The sequence below is a fragment of the Musca domestica genome, unplaced genomic scaffold (genome assembly GCF_030504385.1).
Source record: "Musca domestica strain aabys unplaced genomic scaffold, Musca_domestica.polishedcontigs.V.1.1 44, whole genome shotgun sequence".
Lineage (NCBI taxonomy): Eukaryota > Metazoa > Arthropoda > Insecta > Diptera > Muscidae > Musca > Musca domestica.
In genome coordinates this window covers 3,354,867-3,369,205 of record NW_026712334.1, presented here as the reverse complement: position 1 = coordinate 3,369,205, position 14,339 = coordinate 3,354,867, and the positions used below count along the sequence as shown (strand labels likewise).

At 32.5% G+C, this 14,339-nt stretch overlaps 3 protein-coding genes across 7 annotated transcripts in view; 1 reads left to right on the top strand and 2 right to left on the bottom strand.

Moving 5' to 3' along the window:
* Window positions 1-119: 119 nt before the first annotated feature.
* On the bottom strand, window positions 120-2,238 carry LOC101893168 (zinc finger protein ZFP2). The gene is made up of 2 exons (XM_005190966.4): window positions 1,140-2,238; window positions 120-917 (listed from the first exon to the last, which is right to left on the bottom strand). Exons 1-2 carry the CDS (start codon window positions 2,136-2,138, stop codon window positions 348-350), a joined length of 1,569 nt encoding a protein of 522 aa, XP_005191023.1. The 5' UTR covers window positions 2,139-2,238; the 3' UTR covers window positions 120-347.
* A 771-nt stretch (window positions 2,239-3,009) lies between these two features.
* LOC101895901 (mitochondrial import inner membrane translocase subunit TIM50-C) lies at window positions 3,010-5,721 on the top strand. The gene is made up of 5 exons (XM_005182911.4): window positions 3,010-3,327; window positions 3,390-3,534; window positions 3,608-4,136; window positions 4,942-5,065; window positions 5,130-5,721. The coding sequence occupies exons 1-5, from the start codon at window positions 3,126-3,128 to the stop codon at window positions 5,318-5,320; spliced, it is 1,191 nt and encodes a 396-aa protein (XP_005182968.1). The 5' UTR covers window positions 3,010-3,125; the 3' UTR covers window positions 5,321-5,721.
* A 5,647-nt stretch (window positions 5,722-11,368) lies between these two features.
* LOC101895603 (tyrosine-protein phosphatase non-receptor type 9) overlaps window positions 11,369-14,339 on the bottom strand; it is a 211,309-nt gene continuing 208,338 nt past the window's right edge. For all 5 annotated transcript variants that reach the window (XM_059127360.1, XM_059127365.1, XM_059127361.1 and 2 more), the window contains one exon: window positions 11,369-12,755. In XM_059127360.1, the coding sequence (XP_058983343.1) occupies window positions 12,529-12,755 (227 nt within the window). In that variant the 3' untranslated portion in view covers window positions 11,369-12,528. The remainder of the gene's footprint in view (window positions 12,756-14,339) is intronic.

Here is a 14,339-nt window from a genome sequence, read left to right as displayed (position 1 = left end):
TTTAACCAAGCTAAAATTCACGTATTGAAATTCATTTCGATTAGTGGCAGCATAGGCAAATAAATGTATAGATGAAGAAATGTTTTCAATGACTTTGATCCAATTGAATTTAAGAAATATACGTTCAAAAGGGTCGAAGAAATATATTTCACAATAAAATACCACGAAAGTATATCAAATCCCAATTATACAAATCGAATGGAACCAGTATCATTATTTGTATTAAACACGATGTTTTAGTTACAAAACAACGAACATATTAACACTTAAAAAAATATACTTCTAATTTATTAAATGTACATTTATAACAATAACATGCTTTCTAACTTAGAATGTAATTTTAGATATTAGACATTTTCTCCACACGTGGACATGTGGACCTTTAAAGTTGACTGTCGTTTATATTGCTTGCCACAGATATCGCACGGAAACGGTGTGTCTTCGGTATGTACCAACATATGTCTCTTCAATTGTTCCATTGTACCAAACAGTTTGGCACATTTAGGGCAGCCAAAAGTTTTTTCACCCAAATGACTACGACGATGTACTAACATATTACTTGAAATTCGGAATGATTTGCCACAAATATCGCATGGATAAGGTTTTTCTCCTGTGTGCGTGAGCATATGTTTCTTATAGCCGGATTTTTGTGTCAGACATTTCCCACAAATATCACACTTAAATGGTTTTTCACCCGTATGCGATAACATATGTAGTCGTAGCGATGAAGGTTGACGGTATACTTTCCCGCATAGTTCACACGTATTTTTGGGATCATGCGTTGCTCTATGACCATCATAGGCGTTTCGGGTTTTGAAACGTTCTCCACATATTTCACAGCTAAATGGTGTTTCATCTGAATGTAATTGCATGTGATATTTAAATGAACTGGAGTTGCTCAGCTGCTTGCCGCAAATCTGGAAATGATAAAAACGGGAGGGTATCAATTACCGCGAGTTTATTAAATAAATTAAAACAAAAAATATCTTTGGTTTGTTTAGAAAATTATCGCTATGTTTACTATACTCTACCATATATACTCTTACCACGTTTCTGTTAAATACCTTAAATATCTTTCTTTAAATTGACTGTAAAAAATTGAAATCTCACGATATTTTATATATTTCTATAATTCCTACCTTGCATCGAAAATCTGGATTTGGCGTTTTATTGGTTGACTTGTTCCTGTTTCGTACTCTTTTCACAGTCGTTGAGGGTTGTCCACTGTCCGATGATTCATAATTATGTACCAGCTTTCGTTCATAGTTTCTTTTAACGCCATAACTATTTTTCGAATCATCTTGACTTATAGTTGACACAGGATCAGATGTAATTATTTCATGATATTCTTCATCTAAATTACTGGTCATATGAATTTCGAAGGCAACTTCCTCTTCGTCCTCGTCTACTTGTTGTACATGGGTTTCCTCTTCAATATCAACAATAGTGTGTTCTTCGGTATGCTCCTGATGTTGGTCGTTCTCGTGGCCTTCTTCTATTTCGGTTGTATGATAAATTTCTGTTGTTTCAGCTACCTCTTGCACAACATATAAATCATCATCTTCATCCATATGCTCATGTTCAATTTGTTCACTGTCCACATCATTGCGAATTTCTGTATAGTCCTCTTCTGCTGTCTCATAAAGCTGGGCTTCCAATTCTCTTTTCATTTGTGCAGCTTCGGCCAATTCTTTAAGATCTGTCTCAGATTCACAATTTCTAGTCGCCTCTTCGTCTTTTTGTTTATCATTGGCTTCATTCTTATTTTTAGTGGTTTCCCGCTTTTGCTGCTTATCAGTTACTTTGTTAGGTGCTTTGCATACCTCGTCGGTATCCTCCTCAACGTCGAGTAATTGGGACCGCAATACATCATTCGATTTCAAGACTTTCTTCTTGAATAGGTAGGAAATCGCCAAATCCTTGACACATTGGGAACACAGATTATCAGGCAGTAAGTCTTCCTCGTTAAGTTCCAACCCAGAACAAAAACTTAGCAAAGTACCCAATGTGGTTAATTCACCAAAAATAATACCTTCCCTGTGCAATGGCTTGTATTCATTGCTATCCGTAAGACAAGCTCGACACATTGCAACGGCTAAGCTTTGATCTTTTTGATCTTTAGCTGTTTCGGCGGTCATTTTTTGAACAAATATAATTCACAATTTTTTGTAAACAAAGTCCTGGTAATTCAGAATTTTTTTCATGCACACACGCACAAAGTATGTGCAGAGTTGCATTTTTGGTAGATATAATTATTGTTATTGGTCTTTGGTTCACAAAAAGCTCAGTGCTATGAAAATATTGAGGAAACAAATGTCCGCTTTGGACTATGCAATTTTCATACAATAAATATGATGCACACAAAAACATATATGTTCTGCTCCAGGACTGCAACTACTACGATATCGAAAAAATTGCAAAAATAGTAGATTTTTGCATGTTCTGGAACAGAGTAATAGTGTATGTAGCAAGGAAAAATTGCAAAAATGTACAGATTTACATTTAGACAAGTGACATATGTTGTATAAAAAATAGATTTTCTTTGTGTCAGCGTGGCACACAGAAAATTTTATGAAATTATGCGTTTTAGATAATGAAGGTGAGGTGAAAGGTGTTTGAGGGCGAATACCAAAATTCTATGCTCAAATATATATTTAATTTCTCGAGCGTATGGTGACAATGAGAGAACATGCCCGCCATAAAAAATGACTACAAGTCTGACTAATTACTTTTCCCACAAAAAAATCTCCAGTAACTTCTTTCTGAGAGTGATAGGTAGTTTTATTTTCCCTTACAAGAAAACTGTGAAGAGTAAACCGACGGAATCGCTGCTAAACTTTGCCGGCAATCAGCAACAAAACATTTTTTCGCCATAAAGGAAACAAAACTGCCATCAAGATACACAATATTAAAAAAAGAAAACATTTTCATTGGCAATTTTGTCTGCGTGACCTACGTTACGTTGTCTGGCGATTTATTCTACAATGTTGAGTTTATGCATTTGGCAGCATTTGTCAAAAACATATGGTAGCCGAAATTCTAACCACCACAGTCACCGGGTTTTAACACTGCTTTGTACGAAATTGAAGAATTTTCCTTGAAAATTCCATAAACTTGATGGTGTCATGGCCCAAAGTGTCCTAGGAAGGTTGTTAAAATGTTCATTGAACAGTGCAGCAAGGCCAGCGTATGCTCACAACTTGTTTGGAACACAACTACAGAGACGTGCCCTTAGCTTAGGGGTTGTTCCAGCCAAACCGATTCTTGTACGTAACCATGCGGCGCCAATATTAGCATGTAATCGAAGAAATACCACAGATGCTCCAAGTATGTATATTTATTTCGAAATTGCGAAAGCAGATGATCTAAAATCTTCTTACCATCCATAGAAAAACCAGCGAGTCCAGAAATTTTGTCAAAACTATTTCCACAGACTGCTGCCAATGTCGATGAGGAAACCGAAAAGGAACGTAAACGTAAGGAAGAAGAAGAGGCCAAGGAAAATGAAAAGGCATTCAAACGCATGAAAGTTGGGTAAGCATGCTCTTTTGGTTAGGATTTCGGAGTTGTTTGGCTTGCGTAATAACTCCCCTCATTTGCATTACAGTTTTGCCGTATTCGCTGGCGCAGGTGGTGCATTACTAGTTTGGTCAATTTATGAATTTGGCAAACCTGAAGTAGATGCTGATGGTAATGTCATCGAAGATGAATTCATCAAACTTCCAGCTGTGGAGCAATACCTGAAGCGTATGTGGAAATCAATGCATTATTATCAGAAAATGATTCAGGAGCCTTCAAGAGAAAAATTATTACCCGATCCATTGAAGCCACCTTATATACAGCCACCCTACACATTGGTCTTAGAAATGAAGGACGTGTTGGTACATCCCGATTGGACATATCAAACTGGCTGGAGATTTAAGAAACGTCCTGGCGTCGACGTCTTCCTACAGGAATGTGCTAAACATTTTGAAATTGTTGTTTTCACTGCCGAACAGGGTATGACTGTATTCCCCATATTAGATGCATTGGATCCCAATGGTTATATTATGTATCGTTTGGTTCGTGACGCTACACATTTCATTGATGGCCATCACGTTAAGAATTTGGATAATTTGAATCGTGATTTGAGAAAGGTAAGAGACTATTGAATAGAACTGCAATGACTGGGCATAATTGGAAAATTTTTGATGATTTATGAAGAGAATCAACTTCAATAACCCAGAAATTAAGAGTACATAGGGGCTATTGTCAAAACTTCAGCAGCATCACATTTCAGGTTCAAAAATTCGGATACTTTTACGGGCTGTAACCAGATATCCTCTGGCGTGAGTGGGGTAGGTTTGACAGAGCAATTAAAGAGTTATATTCAAATCCGTTATAATGCGATTAGCTCCAGAAGACTGCGTGATTAGTGTAAACAACCTTTTAAGACTATTCAATGTTCACAAAATGTTAAGGGTTAAGGTATCGGAAGCTATGCCAACATTAATCAGGTTTTTATGAAAGTAGTGATCTATGTGAACTGTCAAAGCATCTATTAAGTATGTTTATCTAATTATCTAGTTCGTCGGGTCTAATTTCTAGCGTTGTGCGATGTCGCCGTACGGGAAAAGTACCTTCAAGCTGCATGAACTTTTATACGTCCAGAGCACACTATGTTCCAGTGTAAACAATTAGCTTAAATATTTATCCTGATAGAGTGCAAAATAGGTTCCTCAAAATAGGTTCCTTCGCGCCTCAACTTCCCCTAAAACAAGCTTTCAAAAATATTCTTGTTTCACATTTTTCCTACGTTGATGCGTCCTATCTTTAGTGGTCTAATTGTATAATCTATCGGTAATCTATACATTCAGATTCAATTGAACCCCGAGATATAATTTAAATTTAATCCGACTTTAAATATCAAATGTTGACACTAACCTTTTGTTTCTATTTTAGGTTATTGTTGTCGACTGGGATCCCAATTCCACAAAAATGCATCCAGACAATACATTTAACATTGCCAGATGGATGGGAAATGATGATGATTCGCAACTATTCGATTTGATAAGTTTCTTGAAAAGTAAGTAAATTTAATATTTGCCATTTTACATAAAATACTTATAACTTAACAATTTTTTTCACAGCGATTGCTACAACGGATGTTGAAGATGTCCGTGATGTTTTGCACTACTATCGTCAATTTGATGATCCTATTATGAAATTCCGTGAAAATCAACAAAAACTTATGGAACAAATGCAAGAACGCGAACGTATGGATCAAGCCAAATCAAAGCCGATTGTTAAGAACTGGTCAAGGAACTTTTTGGGACGTTAAAAGATAATCGTAGACTTTTGTTATTATTTGAAAAAAGAGTTAGTAGTCTTAACAAACACCTTATTTTATGTTTTCACTTCAACTTAGTTTGGTTACCCTTGCTGGTTCAAAACAAAAATTAGGAAAGTTTTACCACACCCACACGTACACGAAGAAAATGCAGTTATAGTTTACATTTATTTCCCCATTCCTACAAGTCCCTTTTAATTTTATTAAAAACTTCAAAGAAAATGCATCATTTTCTTGGTGATAAGTTTTACTCACATAAATCATCACGAACGATTTGATGCATTTCGTTATGCTATTCATTCATTGTTTCAGAAAATTATTCTTAATTATTTGTAAGCTAATTTTTTAAAAATTAATAAAAATGATATTCTTCAAGAAACACCAAAAACTAAGGAGATGGCTTTTTCTACTCGATAGGACGCAGGGAGGAAAGGGAGTTAACTCTGTAGAAAAATTACGTTGTCATATTGCATTAACTTTTGATGGGTTTTTTGGGCTCGGTAGGACGCAGGGAGGAAAGGGAGTTAACTCTATAGAAAAATTACGTTGTCATATTGCATTAACCTTTGACGGCTTTTTTTGGACTCGGTAGGACGCAGGGAGGAAAGGGAGTTAACTCTGTAGAAAAATTACGTTGTCATATTGCATTAACCTTTGATTGGACTACAATTAAAACACATTTATAGTATTTTTTTTTCGCATATTTATTTTCAATATTTAGGTTCTTTTTTTTGTTGGAGTAATGTTCTTATTTTGTTATTTTTATGTTAGGAAAAATTATTTGCATTTCTTTTTTTGTTTGGTTTTGTTATAATTTACAATATTTGTTATAAACCTTGTTTATGTTCCATTTTTAATTTGCGTTTTACATACTTATATATTTTTACTATTTTTCATAAAAAAATTATTTAACGTTGGGCTGGAGTTAATGGACAGGTTTTTTTGCTTCTATGTATGTATTTACGTTCATGGATTCTCAAAAAGTATTGACTGCATTGGAAAGGAATATTTGTTTTCTCAATAACAATTTCGTATATAAAAACGTTTATATTGTTGTTTAGTTTATTTCAACGGCAAATATGTGTTGTCTCCTAATGAAAAAGGACATCTCATTTTTGGTAGACTTCCAATTAATAAGGCAGATATTAGAGAAATAATAAAGATTTTAATGGGGCGTAAAATGGTATTTTAAATAATAACTGAAATTCTAATGAATATATATTTAGTTTGCAACAAGTGTTATTTCTATTGATGGAAGACCTCCTAAAGGCCAAGTCAAAAAAATTAGGTCGTATGTGTAAAAGATTGTCTTGTTCGGTCAGACATAACATAATTCGGATTCAAGTCTAACTAGGGAGCGAAAAGTGTGGCTATATCCCCACTCTCTTCAAAAAATGCAGCAAAATGTACTTTCGAAAAAAATATAATTAATTTCGAAGTCTACCGAAAAATCAGCCTTTTTCTATATAAATTTTCTATGTTAGGTAATAGTATGGATGATCAGCATAGATTCACTTTGAGTGTTGTACTCTGTTAATAAAAATCTATTTTTTATTATATCTGTCTAGTAATTGAATTCATGTTTTTTATTCGTTTGTTTAAGATTTTACTGATTTGAATATAGAGATTATTTCCTTTTTTTTGCATTCTTATTTATTTCGGCAAACAATTGTGGTAATGTGAACACAAGAATGAAAACGATTAATAATTAGTTGGAAGATATAAATTTTATATAAATTGTAACAATACCAATAGGAAGTTTTAATAAAATACTTTCAAATTGATTATTGAGCTGAAATTTTTCCCAAGGGGCCGATGCGATGAAAATGAGATCACAGTCTTAGGTTCAGCTTTTGAAACGGAACCTATACAAAGCATCTTCCCATTTCAAGTATTTAAAGTTTACAACATGTTGAAGACGATTCTGATGTACAAATCTACCGTCAAGAGTGGATTCTAATTATTAATACTTTCATTCTTCTTCTTCTCAAGAAACGTGTTTATGGGTGTATGTTAAATCCATTGTTAAATGCATTTTTGTTGTTTGTTTAAATCGGTCTTTGTCTATTATTTAATTTTCTACAGATTCATATTTTCTATACTTCAAGCGTTACAAAAATAGTTGTATTTTCCCATAAGTATTTTGAGATTTGGATTTTTTGTCTGTTTCTATTAAATTTTATTTTTTTTTTCAAAATATTGTTTATCTTTTGTTTATTTCGTTTTCATTCTAGACGTTTATTTATTGTAGATATAATGCGGTTTTATTTTTTTTGTTTAATATATTGCGATATTCTTTTATAAAAAAGTACATATTACCACAGAGTTTCTCTTTGATTTTTCGTACTGTTTGTTCGCTATTATAAACAAATGATGGGGAATTTCTAAACATAAATATTGAAAGACATATGTGTATATTATTTTTGGTTTAGATTGGAAAACAGATTGATTGATTGTTTTAATATTAATTCAGATAGATGCATAATTTTGGGAAATAGGAAATTTCAATATAATTCCTTAGCTTAAGGTATTGAATAATCCACTCTAAACAGAAATAAACTTAATGGTTTCTTTGATTTCAGAACAAGACTTAAGCAAGTTTAGATTAAGGACCTGTATCTGTATGACGATTGCGAACTTAAAACGCCATTTCAAATGTGTTTTAGGAAAATTTTAGATTTCAATTAAATTTTCCTTTCATATTTACATTCTTATCGTCATATAGAAACAGGTCTTTATTCTGATATAACATTGTTTTGTGATAGCGGACGTTAATGTATACATTGCATTATAGAACGACTCTTTCGTTTGATTAAACAATGCCTCAACTATTTTTTTTTCAATAATTACAAGAAGCATTCAGAAGATTAGGAAAGTAGAGCTAAAAATCGAAGACACGTGTATCGGCTTTTTGTAAATGTTGTATCGCAACGTAACCTATATAAATGGGGCAAGGATTGAGTTTCCTTGGAATACTTGTATTTTAGGTATATAGATATATATTAATGTTAACAATATTAGGATTGTTTTGGACGCATCCAAGGGGCCTTTCTGGTCTTTTTTCAAAATATGGTTAAAACTTCTTTATAACACTGGCGAAATCTTTCTAAAATTATTTTTGTAGAAGAATTTTGCATAAATTCACATCAAGTATGGCTTAAGCCTAAGATGTGTTTAAGTACTTATAATTTCCTGGGGTTAAGGCGGGATTTAGACTTTTATGTATTTGGAACCCATAGTAGGATTTTACGACAAATAATTTTGTAGAATATTTTGACAGTTCAAAAGTTTACCGACTATTTGAAAAAACTACAACCAACTTCAGACTGCTGTCATTTACAAGCGTACAAAAGCCGTTTGGTGAGAATTTTCCAGAAAAAAGATTATTCGTGATGGAATTCAAGCGTAATAGTATGACTTCTTTATATTTGGCTGGAAAACCACAAGTGGCTATCGTTAGAGCACTCCAGCATTTAAATGCGAATAAATCTTTTGTGTCCCGTATCATCGCTCGTTACCGTGATACTGGTAGCGTAGCCCGATGTCAAGGAAGTGGACGGAAGAAAACAGCAACATCAGCAGAAATGGTTTGAAACGAGCTGAACATATCGCAATATTCCATTCGTCAAATATTGAAAAATGAGCTCGGGGTAAAGTCATTGATATTCCAAAAAGTGCAAAAACTTACACCCAGCGTACGAAAACAAACGAAACGATTAACGTACCACTCTCACAAAGACACAAACTTTTAAAAATTTTTTAATCGTTTTGTACCTCAATCATTTCAATGCCAGAAGAACACAAACAAAACGATTACCTTAACGTACTTCGATTGTACGATTGCCTTAACGTACTGTGAGTTGCCGAGCTATATCGTTTGCGAACGAATCGCCGGCAAACGTTTGCTGTGCGAAATTATGATTGGTACATTAGGAGTTGTTATTCTCAATATTGTTTTTTTGCACTTTGTTACATTGTATGATGGCCAAATAAAAAGAAATAATTTTAACTTTTAATTAGTTTGTACATTATTTGTATTGAGTTAATATACAGGGAAACGTTTGCAAACGTTTGCAATGAGTATTGTGCTGTTTCGTTTCCAATGTTGAGTCATCCAGCAGAGTACATTTCAATTTGGTTTTTGTTTCCACTCATCTACACAAACAGTACAAAATAAGTAACAAGTCCCGTTATCTTAATATCGATTTTGTTTCGTTTCGTACTTCCAGAAAATACAGAACAAAACGATTGCATACGTTTCCAATAGTTTATTTTCGTTCGCTGCTTACACCGCAACAGAAAGAAAATAGACTCAAAAGAGCTAAAGAGTTGCTTCGCTTGGCCGAAAGTGGTGAACCATAGACAAATGAAGATATAGACAACGAAAAGTTAGTTTTGTCTTTTTTTCCAGATGGCTCTCATCATGTTTTGCATAGTCAACATGCTGATTTACGCGTTCAAGCCACTCGACTTCGAAAACACATTTTTTCGTTTTTCAAGAATTTCACTGGAATATTCCCATATTTTTCGATGTCATCACGTGCTTTTCACATTTCTTATATTATGAAATAATTTTCAGCTGACAAATGTCCTACAGTTTTTGTTATTTTTAACATTTTTGAATTGAGTGACTTCAAACCCCTGAAACGATATGGACGACATCTGGTGATCCGATTTTTTTCGAAGATAAACGGTGAGAGCATTTCGTTGTCTATATTTTCATTTGTCTATGGGTGAACTGCTGAATTAGGTTTTCTCCGATGAGAAAACATTCGTCGTTGTGCAGCTGTTCGTAAACAAACAAAATGATCGTGTTTACTTGCACAAAAAGGTCAGCTGAAAATGAGGTTCCTCGATTCATTTCCAGCGCACAATGGCCAACAAAAAGTCGACAATGGTTGGAGGCAGACGGTTGGAGGCAGAGTTCATTCCATTCAGAAATGTTGCGTTTTTTAAACCAAGGATCGTACCAATTGGGTGTCAGAAATGATTTGAATTTGGGACTATCACAGCCAGTCGTTTGTCCACAATAGATAAGTTTGAAATTACAGAGGTTGAAAATACAGAATCCAAACTATTTTTTTTTTCTTTTTTGAGAAAACAGATTTTTTTCTTATCAACCATTTATAATGGTCAGACAACTTACTTTAGTAAAATATAATTTACTTTACCTTTTGTCATCCATCACAAGATCTTTTTGGTGGCTCAAGAACATTTTGAAAACACTCTCCCATGGCACCTTGAAATCATTTGGAACGGTAGCTCTTCGAAATCCCCTTGCAAAAGGGTATATTTTTCCAGCTTTTCAATTAATTTATTAAATTGATTTGGAATTGTTATTATTTCGGGATTTCCTTTTTTATTTTATTAAAAACACAAATACAAGTCGACTTCAAAAACTCTAACGACAAAATCAGAGTCAATACAAGTCACATTTTCTTATAGAATAAGACAAAACCTCACAAATGGTAATGTTGACGCTTTGAAGACGTCGTCGACTTGTGTCGTCGTTGACAAATAGAATAAGGGTGAATATCATTTTAGAAAGTGGCGGTAGGTGACAGGGCGACCAATTTCAGATAGTTTTGGCACTTACACGGATGGTTTGAAATGGAAGAGCAAATATGCGCTGAGAATGACTGATTAAGTCTACTTTGCGTCTTAGCAATGAAATTTATCGAAAATATCAAAACATCAATTAGCTATTTATTAAATAAAATCCATGGCCAATTTATTAAGTTGTGTGACGGAAGCGAATTCAGACATTAGTTTTTCTTGCTGTCAATGTGTTATATGCATTCAAAATTATCAATTTGATTTGAAACTAGGAATTCAACACTATTTTTGATATTTTGTTTGAAAAAAAGTTAAATGGAAATTGACATTTTCCATTTGAATGAAGAATTAAAGTGAATTTCATTCACACATCAAACCTGTAGGAGACGGTCAGAAAATATATATGTTAATTTTCTTAATTAATGAAATAACCAACTTTAAAAAGAGAAAAACCAAAACAATAAAATAAAAACAAACACATCGTTTAGTTTTTTTCTGGAGATTTACAGTTTTGTATTTTTGTTGTTGTTGTTTATTTATATATTAAATTAAAATGTTTCCTTTTTTATTTCATTTAACTATGAATTATATTAAATATATATTTATATATGTATAATTAAATTTATATTTAGTTTTAATTGTTTTTATTTTAATGTATATATATAAAGGTTATCATTATTTTTAAGTTAAATTTAGTTTTGTTATAATTAACATTTATATTCATCATTTTTGTTGATTCTCGTATATTTTTGTTTGTTGTTATAAGATAACCTAAAAATGTATTTTATTTAATTTTAAATAATTAGAAATAGAATAATATAATTATAATAATAGAACAAAAATTAAAAAAATAACATAAATTTGATTTTCTTTTTTGTGTTTTCTGTTCGTTTTTTGTTTGTTTTGTTTTTCTTTCATCATCTACAAATCACTGATTTCTAAAAAACTACGCGACGACTTTTCTGGTTTTGTTATTAAATATTTCCCATACATAAATTACTATCCACAAATTACATTAAAAATTGGTTTTAATAGATTGTTGTTGTTATTGTTTTTTTGTATGTATATTGATGGTGTCCATCGAGACATTACTACCAAGTACTGAAACAAAAAGAAATGTACTACACACAAATCTAACTCCAAGGAAGATTATAGAGTCGAGTTGGGAGCTAGAAGAGAGTGTTCAACAAACAGTGTTGTGTGTCCTTGAATGTGTCCGGGCCAAAGCTAATGTTTATACATTGCCATAATACAAAAAGTTAAGTTAATAAATAACAAAGAAATAAAAAAAAAACACAAATATTATTAATGATTATGGACTATTTTTCTCTTTTGTTTAGGAGAGAGTTTTCATTCAAACTATTTCTTTTTTGCAATTATTATAAACTAAGTATAGATTTGATGTTTTCTTGTTGTGGTTTTCCGTTACAAAAATTTGTTTGTTTTGCTATTGAAAACTAGTATTACTTAAGAAATTGTTATTGATTTGTTGTTCTGTTCTTTATGTCAGAAAAAACATATTAATTTGTTTTTTGTCTGTTTGGAGAATTGGTGGTGTTTGGTAGTGTTGGCTTTAATCGATTAAATATTTTGTTTTCGTTTTTATTGGTTGTTGTAACAATATTTATTTAGCTCTATTCCATTTACTCTGAATCCTCGTCCCGATCATCGAATCCCGTTAAATCGACAGCCGTCAGCATACCTCTTGAGATCGCATATTCGATTAGGGCTAAATGACAAAATACATATTGATCGGGCATTTGTATTGAATATGCACGTTGAGCACGAATTTTTTCCACCGTTCCTCTAATATCAGCCGTACCAACATCTTCCAGGCGAGATATGCAAATGTCCAAAGTTATAAATGTTCCTAAAAAAGAAAAACAAATTACTTGTGAGAAAGGTAGGATATATAATAATAGCATATAAATGCTAAAACACAATTGGGAAAGTGAACTCCAAGGGTAGTTTTTTAAACTATGACACAGCAACAAGGCCCTAACTTCCCAACATACCAAATTGACTTGAGAATAATATTTTAATAAGCTTACAAACATAAGCCTAAAGCTTGAGAAAATCTTGAGAATGTATTGAGAAATGTTTGTTTAACAATTATAGAATAATCGAAAAGGAACCCTTATTCATAAGCTTATTCTTGTAATTGCAGAATAAGCTTACGAAAGTAATATTTTATAAAGCTTATTTTTTCACTGGTAAAAATATTTATTTATTCATTTTTTAATTATTTTACACATTTCATTCATTGATTGCCATCCCAGCTGTCACTGCATCCTATTGCCTTGATACCTAGATGCTTTCTTTCCCCTTATTTGAGCTTCTGTATCTCCTCCACTTATTCTTCACTTCTGTTGAATTCCTGCAACTTTTTGACGCCTCCATTCTGTAATGAGATTGAAATAATTTATACTACAGATTCCCAGATTTATTATTCATCATTACCTTAGAGTTTCGTCCGGAAATGGGTCCTAAATTCGCGTGATTTTGATTTTAACCAAAGAAAATAATTTTTTGTTGACAATTTTCACAAAAAAAAATCAAAACAAATTTGTCAACAAAGGACAGATTTGAGAAAAGCTTGTGCAAAAAAGTGTTTCTCAAGCATTGTTGAAAAATTCTTATGATAAACTAATTTCATAATATTATTCTCAAGCTGTATTGTATTTTTGGTATGTTGGGTTATTACTTAAAAAAATACATTGTGATTTTTGCCAAATATTTGTTCTGCACGAGTGGGCCAATCGTATCTGACATAAGTCGATATAAATACTACACCTTTCCAGGATCGGAAATAGTTGATCATTTTTGGAAAATGTTTAAATGTGCGTGAGGTGCCAGATATGGTGGACCGAAGTATTCACACTTCATCTAATACTGATAAAAATACTGGGATGTGAAAAATTGAAAGAACATCGAACATATATTTCCATTTTTATACGAATAAATATTAAATAAAGTTTAATCCTTTGTGGGGGAGATACCCAAAATAATTGGTCGATAAATTTCATATTCACATTAGATCTCTGGCTAAGACAAATATTTAGATATAAATGTTCAACATTTTGACGCTTTGTTTAATATTCACAGCAAATCTTATGTTGATAGAAATAATAGGCTGCTTATATCGCATTTTATTAGAGTTATAATTATTCAAAATGTTGACCCTTTGTGGGGGAAGTACATGATGGAGTGGACCTATATTGTCAATTTTCGCACTAGCCATAGTACTGATACAAATATTGAGATTTGCAAAGTTTTCGAAAACTGAATTACTTTTGTGAAAAATTTTGACCTTTTGTGTGGTAGGTTCTGAACTCGATTTAAGTTTGATAGTAATATAATGTTGTACCAAGTTTGGGTGCAATCAGGTACTCCCTTCGAGACCTAGTGTCTAAAACCTTTATTTCGATCAGTCACACTTGGACAGTAATAATAT

Bases quoted from the DNA above. Each gene is read 5' to 3' on its own strand.
- LOC101893168 (XM_005190966.4), bottom strand. From the start codon at position 2,138: ATGACCGCCGAAACAGCTAAAGATCAAAAAGATCAAAGCTTAGCCGTT. The intron at 918-1,139 runs GTAGGAATTATA...TATCATTTCCAG, and splicing joins ATCCAGATTTTCGATGCAAG to ATTTGCGGCAAGCAGCTGAG.
- LOC101895901 (XM_005182911.4), top strand. From the start codon at position 3,126: ATGGCCCAAAGTGTCCTAGGAAGGTTGTTAAAATGTTCATTGAACAGT. The intron at 3,328-3,389 runs GTATGTATATTT...TACCATCCATAG, and splicing joins AAATACCACAGATGCTCCAA to AAAAACCAGCGAGTCCAGAA. The intron at 5,066-5,129 runs GTAAGTAAATTT...TTTTTTTCACAG, and splicing joins TTTGATAAGTTTCTTGAAAA to CGATTGCTACAACGGATGTT.